At 38.8% G+C, this 12,309-nt stretch overlaps 1 protein-coding gene and 1 long non-coding RNA gene across 5 annotated transcripts in view; one reads left to right on the top strand and one right to left on the bottom strand.

The window, feature by feature from the left end:
* SSPN (sarcospan) overlaps window positions 1-12,309 on the top strand; it is a 112,318-nt gene that overhangs the window by 90,127 nt on the left and 9,882 nt on the right. For all 4 annotated transcript variants that reach the window (XM_073020568.1, XM_073020569.1, XM_007967988.3 and 1 more), the window contains one exon: window positions 11,696-11,782. In XM_073020568.1, the coding sequence (XP_072876669.1) occupies window positions 11,696-11,782 (87 nt within the window). The remainder of the gene's footprint in view (window positions 1-11,695; window positions 11,783-12,309) is intronic.
* The window catches only part of LOC140712747 (uncharacterized), a 58,624-nt gene continuing 47,109 nt past the window's right edge, over window positions 795-12,309 (bottom strand). Inside the window, exons 2-4 of the long non-coding RNA XR_012094471.1 lie at window positions 6,506-6,623; window positions 4,368-4,429; window positions 795-1,304 (exon numbers count right to left, since the gene is read on the bottom strand). This is a non-coding gene — a long non-coding RNA (uncharacterized lncRNA). The remainder of the gene's footprint in view (window positions 1,305-4,367; window positions 4,430-6,505; window positions 6,624-12,309) is intronic.

A 12,309-nucleotide genomic window follows, 5' to 3' on the forward strand; every position in this document is an offset into this window, starting at 1 on the left:
CCATGATTAGCTCATTAATAGTTCTTCCTAGGTTTGTCAAAATCAGGATCTCAATAAGATCTGTACACTGCAGTTGATTCATATATTTCTAATGTTTCCTTTACTCAAAAAGTTACCCTTTTTCTCTCCTTTCTAGTCTCTCTCTCTCTCTCTCTCTCTCTCTGTCTGTCTCTGTCTCTCTGTCTTTCTCCCCTTACAATTTACTTATTGAAACAGCCAGGTTTTGGGTTATTTTTTCAGGATCACTTTCATGTTACCTTCTCATCTTAACAGGTTCCAGGACTAAGAAAGTAGTAGAAAAACCTCAAACTGTCCCCCTGCATCTGTTGAGACAGAAGAATTTTCTCGATGACTTCCAGTGCTAGTGGGCTAATTGTTTTCTCATCTTATAAGGGATGCTACGTTTTATCCAGCATTTTACAGGGAGAGAGTTTTCCTATAATTTAGTCCTTAATATTATGCAGAAATAAAACCTCTTGATGCTTTTTAGAAATTTATTTTGGATCAACTTGCAAGTTTCTTATCCTCTCTGAGCTGCAAGTTTCTATAAAATAGAGTAATATTTTTTACTTGATTGCATTGTTTGGGGGAAAATGAGCTAATGTATAAAAAGTAAGTAATACAAAAAAGATACACTTTCTGGGAAGTGGGGATAGCTGAGCAGGGTTTGACGAATAAATGTGAGTGAATTCAAGATGGTTGAAAGAGTAGCACCATTACACTGGGTAGATAAGGAAAGAAAAGCACATTTTAGGTCAAAGGCACAATTCGTGTCCTATGACTGTTCAGCCCAGTTTTCATCCATAACCAACTTTATTGCTTCACAGTTCTGTTGGTTGTGCTTATTTTGTCTTTTGAGGATATAACTGCAAGAATTCCCAGCAGTTCCTATCAAATGTGTATCTTAACCCAGATACACAAATTTGTGTTATAATATGAAAACGAGACCCAAACCAAAGTGATTCTTCTTGAAGATGTCCGTGGTAAGTCATACACTGGGATAGTTGTCAAATTTCTCTTCTTGGTTTTGTGTAAATTGATGAAACACTCAGCCTTGGGTTCACTGGTATAAAATGATGAGCTATTTGCAATTGTTTCAAGCAAGGTTTTTGGAACTTATGTAGTACTTTGTGTTGGCACACATCTTACAGATCTTCCTAGCTTTCCAGCCTCATTTTGGCAGGAACATCAAAGAAAGCACACTATATCCATAAGATTTGGGGGATTCACACTCCTCTCATCCAGCTGCTGGTCACAAGTTCCAACTCATTTTTATCAGTTTCACTGGGTCGTTTTCTAATATCCTATAAAGCAACATAGGAGATACAAGTGAACATCTGCAAAGCACAATGGGTACTGAGAAACAGGGCAGTCACTTAACAAGCACATTTTTCTTCCCACTCTTTCTGTGCTTGGACAACAGATCTGGCTAAACTACACAGCAATGCAAATTACAATGTAACTTTGGTGGGAAAAATTATATAAAATTCTAGTTTTCAAGTAGTTTCAAACAATGACAAAACCTACCACTTTGAATTAGAAAGGATGTATCTAGCCATACAAAGCACTTCAACTTGGCACGTAAGTATTCCATACTTCTTTACCAACCAATCAGAACTTTTATCACAACATACCAGGTGAATCCACTCTCATTTCTGGCAATTGCATAAGCAAAACTTTCTTAAGAAAATTGCCTATAAATTCTTAGATATTTTGTTTTCACAATGTGTTTTCCAAAGAGATCCAAATTTAACAAAGTTGTAGGTGAGGAAGCCCTGCTTTTGCATTATACTTTAATTAATCAGCATTTATTTTTGTTTACTTTGAATGTCTTTGCATACTCATATGAAAAATACATACATTTACAATAATTCAGATGTAGACCTGTCAGATATCAACTCCTCAGGTAGAAGGACAGTTAAAATAATAAAGGGGTGTGTGTTAAACATGGCTAAACTTAGGTGTGATTGAGCAAGTGTCTTTTCTCTTTAGATCCTGAAAGGAAATATTTTTCTGTGATAGAATTTCTTGTCTATAATTGACTTTTCACTGAGAAATTTTGACGTGGATTTCTACCAGCCTCTTTTAAAAGTAATCTCACATGTCATCTTTGCAAAGTCAATATTACAAATTGTTTCCCCCAACTCCCCAGAAAGATGTGGAAATGACCAGATGAGGCTCTGTGTCGAAACCCAAACCCCTTCTGGGCAGGCAGAACTTAGTTCTTCCATGAATAGGATTTCTACACTAGAGCTTTTCATCGGCAACTTTTACTCTAATGGCAAAAAAAAAAAAAAAAAGTAAAATCAGTGAAGCTCTGGGGTTGGCGATTCCTAAGACAAATGAAAAGGCATTGAAAATCTTCCAGATATATCATAGGCCAAATAAAGTAGTCATTCGCAAAGCTTCCTAGACATAAAAAATTGTTGCTAGCTACAGTTTTGTTCACAGTGAAAAAGAAGCTTCTATTTTGACCTTGGTTAGATAAAACGAAGAAAAAACATTTTTTTTTCAAGGTTATAATTAGTGCTCTAGTTTTAATGCTGGTCCACTAATGTTAGTGTTTAGAGACAGACAGATTGTTACAATGCTCCCCTCCTCTTGGTGATCAGTTCTGCCGTAAACTCTTCGCTTGATATTTGCACCCCTATTATTTTTGGAATTCGCCATGAATATCTGCACACTAAGTTCGGCTGAAACAATTGTGTTTTCTAAAAAAGTAATATTAACTTGAGGATCTCATATGGCCAGAAAATAGTTTTAATTGAACAGCATTTTTTTTCCAGAAATTAAATGATTGTCATTGTAAAACCACAGTAGTGTAATCAGAGAAACATGCAGCTGGGCATGGGACGTAGTTCCTAAGATTGGCATTTCCTGGGTAGTAGATTATATGTAGGTTTGTGGCAGAAATAAATAGAGGCAGGAAAAGAAGTTTTATAACTCTTAGGTATTTGCAAACTATGTCAACGTGGTTGGAAAGATTTTTGAAAAGTGGGTCCTTGCTACGAAAGCAAAATATCATCCTAGAGGTGATGAAACCGAGGCTCCAAGGGTTAACTTGGTCAGTCAGCTGGAAAGTGGTGGAGGTGGGTTTTGAACCATTCCACTAGACCCAGAACTAACATGCATGCACCACCTTGTTCTCTGTCTTTAGGTATGTGGCCCATTTTGCCATAATACTTTACAGTTCACTTTTGTTGTCCTTTCTCAGGGGCATTCGTATGTTGTCTATGAAACCTGTGAATTCTTAGATACTTATAGTGGATGCATGTTGTTGAAATAACAGAGCCCGCAAGGCTCTCAAACATCGACCTTTTTTTTTTAAAGGGTTGCTGGGCATTACCAATTCATTTTTTAAGGGAGAACATAACACTTTAAGGATTTATTATTTGTATTTTACTAATCACTGTATGTCATGTTTGTTGGGAAAAGAAACTATGATGATAGTTGCTATATTCTCCATAGCTCTTCTCAACAGCTGACAGGTTATATATCTACTTATTTATTTGTTTATGGTCTGCCTCTCCACTTTAGCCCCATCAAGGCAGGGATTTTTCTCTCTTCTTTTCACTGTGGTATCTCTAAGCCTCAAAGAGTACCTGGCACATGGTAATTACACAAGGAATATTTGTTAAATGAGCAGAATGAGATTATTTCTAAGATGTGACTGAGTGCTTATGTTTACATCTGTTATTCATTTTCGGCTTGAACTTGAGCACAGTTTGAGTTCCTGTGAGATGGGGAAAAATACCTACTACAATTCCAGACATGTTATTTATGATATTTAAAAGTCAATTACTAACTATCATTTTCTCCATCTTCTACGTGATAAGACTGAGTCTCAATGACTAAGTCACGGTCCCCCAGCCTGCATGGTCATTTGGACCTCAAAGACTTTGTTTTTCACACTGCCTCAGGATTGGTGCTTCAGCAATTCAGGAGAGGAGCAGATGGTAGAATGTTCTTCAGATCTCTGCAGTTCTTGCTTATAGTGCTGTCAAGATTCCTTCAGGCAGGTGACTGTGCCATGCAGTGGCTAAGAGCCAGGCTCTGCACTCTGACAGCACAGCCATCGATTCTGTGATATACAGTATATTTGCTGTGTGAACATGACATTATCATCTCTATTTTATAGATAGGGAAACTGAGACTAAAAATAATTAAACAGCTTTGTCCAAGATCATTTGGCTAGCAAAGTAATTGAGTCAAGATTCAAACTTTAATGCCCATGTTCTTCCCACTATGTAACCCTGTCTCCTTAATTATGTTTATAGTTCTATACTTGATTTTACAGAACCAAATAAGCAGTTATCATTTATTGAATGAACTGTTACTTGATGTTTCATGCTTTGCACCATTTTCACCTTTCTTGCCTTATCCAGTAAGGGAAAAGAGTACATTTTGTGTTCCTTTATCTTGCTTTTATCTAAAAATATAATGAAAAAGAATTAGTAATAATAATAACAAATGTAGGAAGGGGATATCATTCATAATTCTACCATATTGAAGCCCTATATGATTAACACCAAAAATTTTGCCTTTAAAAACATAATACATTGGGGGAAAAAAAGGTAGCTGATTCAGTGCTTCTTACATTATAAAATGGATGAGGGATTTTGGTAAGTGATCAGCAAGGCGGGTTGTATAAGCTGCTGTCTGCTGCTCATATTCACACCTGGCATGGACTGGTCAAATGACATTACCCATGGCAATACATTTTCCTGTGCCTCCGTTCCTCTGGGGATTAAACTGTGATTTTCTAAAGGGTGAAGGCCATATCTTCTTCTCTATACTCCCAGTCCCTACCACAGTAAAGGTTGAGCTAAATTCAGTTGGAGAGTGATACCTAGATTAGGGTGGCCATTGATAGCAAGATCTCAAAGATTATGCTGTAACCATTCTTCCTCTATTCCCACAAATCAGGAAATAAGTACTATGATTTCTCCTTGGCACCCTCCCCTGTATCTTTATACAGATTATGTAGGCTGATTGTAGGGATTCCAAGCAATTAGTAATGAGTAATATGCCAAACTTAGATACAAACCAATCTCACTTGTTAATCAGATACTTCTGTCAAAAGAGGGACCCAGAAAAGGCAGAAATGGGACGGAGGTGCAAGAGCATGCTGGAGCATTTCTGATGGACTTGTGACAGCTGATTACATGCACCTCTTCCCAGCTTTGCTCAGTGACTTCGTATTGGTTATCTTGAAATCAGCCATGGTAGAAGTAGTCATACCATGGAAATTAGCAAATGCTACAAATAGCCCTTCTCTAATTGGTTGTTAGACATTTGCCATCACACCACTGTAGAGGTGGTGCAATTTTCGAGGTGATTGTTTTGCTTTGGGTTGGAGTGGCTGATGCCCTTTAACAGTAGCAGAATGCCACATCACACTCGAAGATTTAGAGATGTTCCTCAAACCACCAGTCAGATACACTGAGGAAACAGGCTCTGCAGTGAGGTCATATTTAAATAGCAGTGAAGACAGAGGGATTTCTCCCCCAATTTGAAGGACTCCTATGATAGCAGAGACTACATTTCTTTATGGGGAAACAAATGGAGCCAACACCTTTGTAACATAATAGTAATACAAACAATTCAAGGGCAATGAATGTATATCTAGCCTTTTACATTTCTGAAAACTGTTTTCTCTCCCTTGAAAAATGCATTCTTGAGATGATTAAATGCAAGAATGCATGTCAGGTGTTCAGCACTGGGCTTAACACTCTGTAAATACTCATAAATGGTATACTATTGTTATTATATTATTGTTTAAAATAAACAACTCTCTATAGGAAATTCCAGTAGTCACTGTCACTCTGGACCCCTAACCATTTCGATAAACCCCACCCCAGACATCAGCATTTAGAGCACTGTGCTTACAGCTTAGCCTAGTGGTTCTCAAAAGGGTCGTCCCAGCACTGGCAGCATTAGCATTTCCTGGGAATTTGTTAGAAATGCAAATTCTCAGTCCTTACCCCAGACCTATTGGATCAGAAATTCTGAGGATGAGGCCAGTATTTACCCACCTCTTCAAGTGATTCTGAACCACTCTCTTAGGCTTTGTCTTACCATAAGGCAGTGGCAATGAGAATCCAGTAAAAATGTTTAAGTCGGGCTAAAATATTCTCTCCAGTCTTTCTGAAATCTTGATTGGATAAGCAGCCTTTAATAGATCCGTGTGAAATGTTCTGTTGCATGCCATTTAATTTTCTGGTCTATTATGTGTAAACAATCCTTCTAAGACTATCCTCAATTAACAGACTGTAACATATTAATCATTTGTTGAAAATGAATTCTAATAGTTTACCTTAATGTTTATTAAATAGGTGACAATCCATGGAAATTCTCTTAAGAAATATTCGGAGAAACATTTACAGTTCTGCTACTTCTCTTGTTGACCAATTGATTTTGTAAACATTAGATGAGAGTTCATCTTGTTACTATATTGATTGGATTAAAGCACTTTAAATACAAAGGTGAAAGTTGATTAACTAACAGAAATAGAGTCCCATTGCAGGTACACAATGAAACAGGGGTGAGGAAGGAGAAGAAAAACATTGAAAGGCATTTGACAGGGGAAGGTTGTATTCCCCAGATAACCCTGTCAAGCAGCTCTGTTGACAACAAAAAGAAGAAAACAAATAAATTGGAGGTTGTGTGAATGTCACAAGACCAGAATATAAATACATACGACATGGAGAGAGTAAATATCAATAATTCTCATTCTCGCCAAATGTTTTAGGGTGGTACCTTCCAGCTATGACAAAATCAAAAGGAAAAAAAAAATAATAAGCAGGTAAATCTCCAAGACACTGGTCCAGTATCTGCCTTTTATTCATAGTACAAACCCTCAAAAGACACCACTGCAGGTGTAATAGGCCAAATAACAAAGACAAAGACAATGTGTGACAAGACTCAGGACTCGCACATCTACAAAAATGGATTTAACATTCAGAGACCATTTCAGCCCTGTCTAACTTTCTAGCTCACAAGAGAAAATGCAGACTTCACTCTGCATGGACAAAAAAGATATCTTCAGGCAGAATGTGGAATTTAGGACTTCAGTTTTCTCTTCACGCTAAACCAATTGTAGAAACACACATCCGAAAATAAGTTAAAGTCATGATTACTGTCTTTCTTTTTTCCATTAAAAATAACTTTAAGCTTTTCTTATTTGCATGCACATTGACTAAATCTCAACAAGCTCTTAAATGCTAGTTGCCCTTTGCCCTCTCAGCACTAGCCTTCCCAGTGCCACACATGTGCCATTTGGCTTTGTGCTCTGTGACACCGCCATCTGGGTGTCTGGTCCAACAAGCGCCTTCTTGAAATCCTTACATAACTGCCTTCTTCCTGTGCCGTGGGCTTCACCTCACCATATCTAATGGGAGCTCTGGCCTGGACTCTAGGAATGTCGTTCCAGATAGGCCTGGCGGGTCTCACTGCCCACTAACATGAGCTCCCCCTTCCTTGCTGGGAAGCCAGAATGCCGTGTCTTCCTGGCACGTCCACATCCTGCCAGCTCAGGAAACAAAACCCTTAGTCTAGCATGAGAAATCTGGTTTTCTCTCCATGGCCAGAAAACCTTTAGTTCAGTATCAGTAAAGCCTACCCTTCTAAAACATGCTTACACTGAACATCAATAAACTCTTTGATAAAGAAGTCTTGTTATAACATGCAAAGCTGTAGGTAAAAAACATGAAAGTCCCTTCTCACCTTAGACCATATCAAGCCCTATCAGAAGGCCAAGAAATTAAAATATGTTCAATACATTTAAGCTTTATAGCAAATACCCTGTACAAGAACCTAAATTGAAGCTTTCAAAAATCTAAAAGGACAAATCTAAAAGGACAATCCATTTCATAATTTTTAGATATGACATGACATAGAACTACAATTATAAGAAATATACCTGAGATGCTTTCTGTTCAAAAAATTCAAAGATTCTTCATAACTGGGTAACTAACTGGACCCTTTTCTGTTTTCAGACTCTCTCTGGATGGGCCACTGTTTCCTGTGGTGTCAATTGCTTCACATATGGTGATGACTAACAAATCCTTGTCTCCAGCCCAGGTCTCGTTCCTGAGCTCTAAGCCCATATGGCTGCACTTTGTGTCCATGTGGGATCATCATTCCCACTCCCATTCTGCCCCTCCTTTTCTATCTTATCTCATTAAATGTCCACACCACCCACCTGGCAGCACCTTCCTGACCTCTCCCTCTCCTCAGCTCTTACATCTTTACCTTAATCAGTCTTTAGAACCTGTGGATTCAGTTTTTTTACTGTCATTCAAACACACCCACTCCCTATCACTACTTCTACCTGAACTCAGACACTCATCATTTCTCAGGTGAAGAATGGCCTCTAGGTGGTCTTCTCTTCCCAAGAATTGCCCCCATCCAATCCATTCTTCATAGCCAGAAGGACCATTCTAAAAGGCAAAGTCAGTCACGCCCTTCTGCTGCTGAAAATGTCCTAGTTGAAATCAAAGTCCTTTGTGATCTACTTCCTGTCCATTGCTGCAAGCATGTCTTTTGCCTTTTATTTTTTTCTCTGCACTGGACCTAGAGGAATCCTCAAATGTTTACTCTGCCTTTCTTCGTGCCTTTGCACCTCTATTACTCTCTCCACAGAATACCTTTCCTCACACTCTCCTAGCCACTTTCTGCATATCCTCAAAACTCATCTTTCTCCAGGAAGTCTCCCCAAGTTTCCATCAGGGTAGTTATTCCTTCTGGGTATTCCTATAGCAGATGTAGTCCTAGAACTTTTACAATAGCCCAACTGCATTATCCTCTCTTTTCCCACTGGACTGGGAGATCCTTAGATGCTGGATAGTCCTTGGTGTTAGGGCCTGTTTTTCCATCTCTCATTTCCCAGGATCATACAATAACACAGGGCCTGCTTATTGTATGTCCTCCATAAAATTCTGTGACTTGAATAAGTGAAATGCTCTAGAATGAGGTCATGTGTTCCCATGCAACTTCTTTCTGGAATCCAGGGTAAATGAAAGCTACAAAGAAGTAGCTACTGCTGAAATCAGAAATTTTGTTCAAGTAGAGGCACTGAATCAGATTTTTAAGGTGCTAGTTAGGCCTTATTACTGGAATGTGTCTCTTATGAAGACAAAGAGGAAAGTCTTGGCGATTGCCAACTTCAGCTGGTAGTCTCTAGGGAAGAAGGCAGTTATGTGGGAGAGCCTGACGCTTTGCACCTGCAGACAGAAACTCACAGGCATGTGTCTAGGGATATAAGCAGGATTACAACCCTCAATCTGGTGTGTCACCAATAAACAAAAAGTAGGTCTTTCTTTGATTGTTTCAAGTTTTGTAAATTCTTAATGTGAGAATAAATGGTAAACCCCTACAGTTCTTATCAAACTTATCCTTCAATTTAGTATTTTTTACAAATAAACTTTACAAAAGAGCTTCATCCTGACTTGAAAATGCCATGTTAGGGGCTATACGAATAACTTCAGTATCTTTACTTTTGTATCTGCAAGTCTTCCGCTGAAAAGCTGCCTCCCTGGGTCCTATCTGTTTTGTTTTCTCTCCAGATCTCTCCAGTCCATGCCATGCTCACATGTTTTAATGCTGTGTCTCTCCACTGCAAATATTATATCCTGCTATTAAACCAAGCAACCATTTCCATTCAATGATGGAAAACCCTGGAAACAGTCTGTAGTAAGAGAAGGCTTGGCTTTTGACTTCATGGTCCAATAGAAATCTGAACAACCTACAACTTGGCAATGGATGAGGGCATAGGTAGCTTATTGTGTAATCAAAGGGAGAAGAGGATAGAAGTTTTACCTGAAAATGCCATGTTGGCTTTGCAAATGATTTCTCCACCCTAACAGAGACTGCCTATGGTTTGAAGCTGACCCTGGGGTAGGAAGTATGAGTATGTGCAAACCAGTTGTTTAATGACTTGCTAGGTGACTCTCAGCCACTCTTTCAACATCTGTCTCCAGGATAATTTTGCTTATCAGGAAATGCAATTCTGTTGCTTATATTTTCTATTTTAAAAGTGTGGAAATTTATCAATGTTTTAAGCTTTCCAAAATTCAATGTGAATAGATATGCTTTGATTAGAAACTCTAAATCCTAGTTCTAAAAAGCCTAGTTCATGAAAAAGAAAATGCAGTTTAATGAACAGGTTGAGTATATTTTCCCTCAAATGCTGCTGTTTCTCTGGCCAGCCTTCTTTCAGTAGGCACGTCCACCGTCTTTTTGTCACTGATGCTCCAAAGCGTGGAGGTCACTTCCGGTTTCTCCCTCTCCAGGTCCTCCCATCAGTTATGCAATAGCGAAGATGTATAGATTCAGCTTTTACTGTGCCTATCATCTCCATCTCTTTTTCTGAATTTGCATGCTACTATCTGAGCTCTGGTTCACCTGATATGTTGATCTTGCTCAGGTTAGCAAAATAATACCCTGATGTTCTCACTGCCGACCCACCCAACATCACTGCTAATTTTCCTGAAATGTGTCTCTCAAATCATGTCATTCTCTTCTCAGAAATTTTCAAGGGAGTGCCACTACATACTAAATCAATCCTGTGTCCCCAGATTTTCATCCTACCCTTTGTGCTCTATATATATATTTTTTTGTTTTTTTGAGATGGAGTTTCACTCTTGTTGCCCAGACTGGTGTGCAATGGTACAGTCTCAGCTCACTGCAATCTCTGCTTCCCAGGTTCAAGCGAATCTTCTGCCTCAGTCTCCCCAGTACCTGGGATTACAGGTGTGCACCACCACGCCCGGCTAATTTTTGTATTTTCAGTAGAGACAGGGTTTCACCATGTTGGCCAGGCTGGTCTCAAACTCCTAAGCTCAGGTGATCCACCCACCTCAGCCTCCCAAAGTGCTGGGATGACAGGCGTGAGGCACCACACCCAGCCTATATGTCGTTATTTTAAACTATGGGTGTGCATTTGCTGTTCTTTCAACACATTCTCTGTGCAGCTCTTTCTCTGTGCTATTGCTTATGGTGCTGCTTTATCCCAAGCTACCTGATTTGAATCCTGGTTCCAAAGAAAAGGCTTTGTGCCTTTTCTTTCTCACTTACAATATGAGGATCATAGTATCACCTGCCTTATAGGATTTTATAGCAATTACAGGAGGGCATACAATATAAAGCAATTATAGGAGGAATATAATACAAAGCCCTTAGAAGAGCCCCAGCATGTAGTAAATATTCAGCTAATGTTAGTAATCATGTTTCATTTCTTTCAAGGACCATTTCAAATCCATGTCTTAATGGAAGCCTTTTATATCGCCCAACTCAATGTAATTTCTTCCTCTTTTTGTACTTCTTTGAATAATATTTAACGTGAAATGTCCTGCCTTAGAATATGGTGTGCATTTATTTTGGCTTTCACTGGATTGTAAACTGATGAACACTGAGTAAACTTTATTCCTCATCACATACTCTGAAGGATTTTGTATAGTACCTGGTGTATCAAAAGAACTTAGTAAATGCTGGCTAAGTGGAAATCAATTGATTTTACTAATTTGAAAGTGGTTTTGCAACAGTTGAAAGAAAAACACGTACATAAAGATAAGTAAATGAAATGAACAGCTTTATAACATGGATGTGACTGGGGCAAGATGCTGAGACTGATGTCATTTGAAAGCACAACGTGCCCTGATAACGTCCTTCCTTTCTTCTGTGTTCTCCATTGCAGGTCTGCTTAGTGGCCTATCTCGGCTTGTTTATGCTTTGTGTCTCATATCAGGTTGACGAACGGACATGTATTCAATTTTCTATGAAAGTAAGTTGTGATTGTTCTTTCTCTTTTATCATCACATAGAAAGAAACCCAAGTACAAAATAAGGGAGTGCCTTCTGAAGGGGTTGCATATCTGATTAGTCTAGAAATTGCATTTTTAGGCACGCCAAAAAATGTTTTAAGAGGGCATTGATCCAGACCTCAAAGGTAATGCTGATTTTGTTTTTTAAGTCTTAATTTCCATGAACTGGGTTGGCCTGGAGGATATGAAGTCTGTCCTTCAATGCCCTTAAAAGGAATATTGAAAATTCATCAGTTCAACAAAACACTTGGCCAGAAAAAAGGTGTCTCTTTCAGTGCCCACTTCCATATCTCGGGGGTTATTTGGGATATTTTTAATAATGAAGCAGTCTAAGTGTATTTCCTCTTGTAGGTGGGATCACTGAGACAGAAAAAGTACATTGGGTGCATCCAAATGCTCTGTGCCAAGACTCTCAGGGCAAAGTGGGGGACGGGCGATGGGATATGTGTGGTTTGGCAAGCGTGTGTGTCTTTCATTTGTGTGTATCT

This window comes from Chlorocebus sabaeus, chromosome 11 (genome assembly GCF_047675955.1).
Source record: "Chlorocebus sabaeus isolate Y175 chromosome 11, mChlSab1.0.hap1, whole genome shotgun sequence".
NCBI lineage: Eukaryota > Metazoa > Chordata > Mammalia > Primates > Cercopithecidae > Chlorocebus > Chlorocebus sabaeus.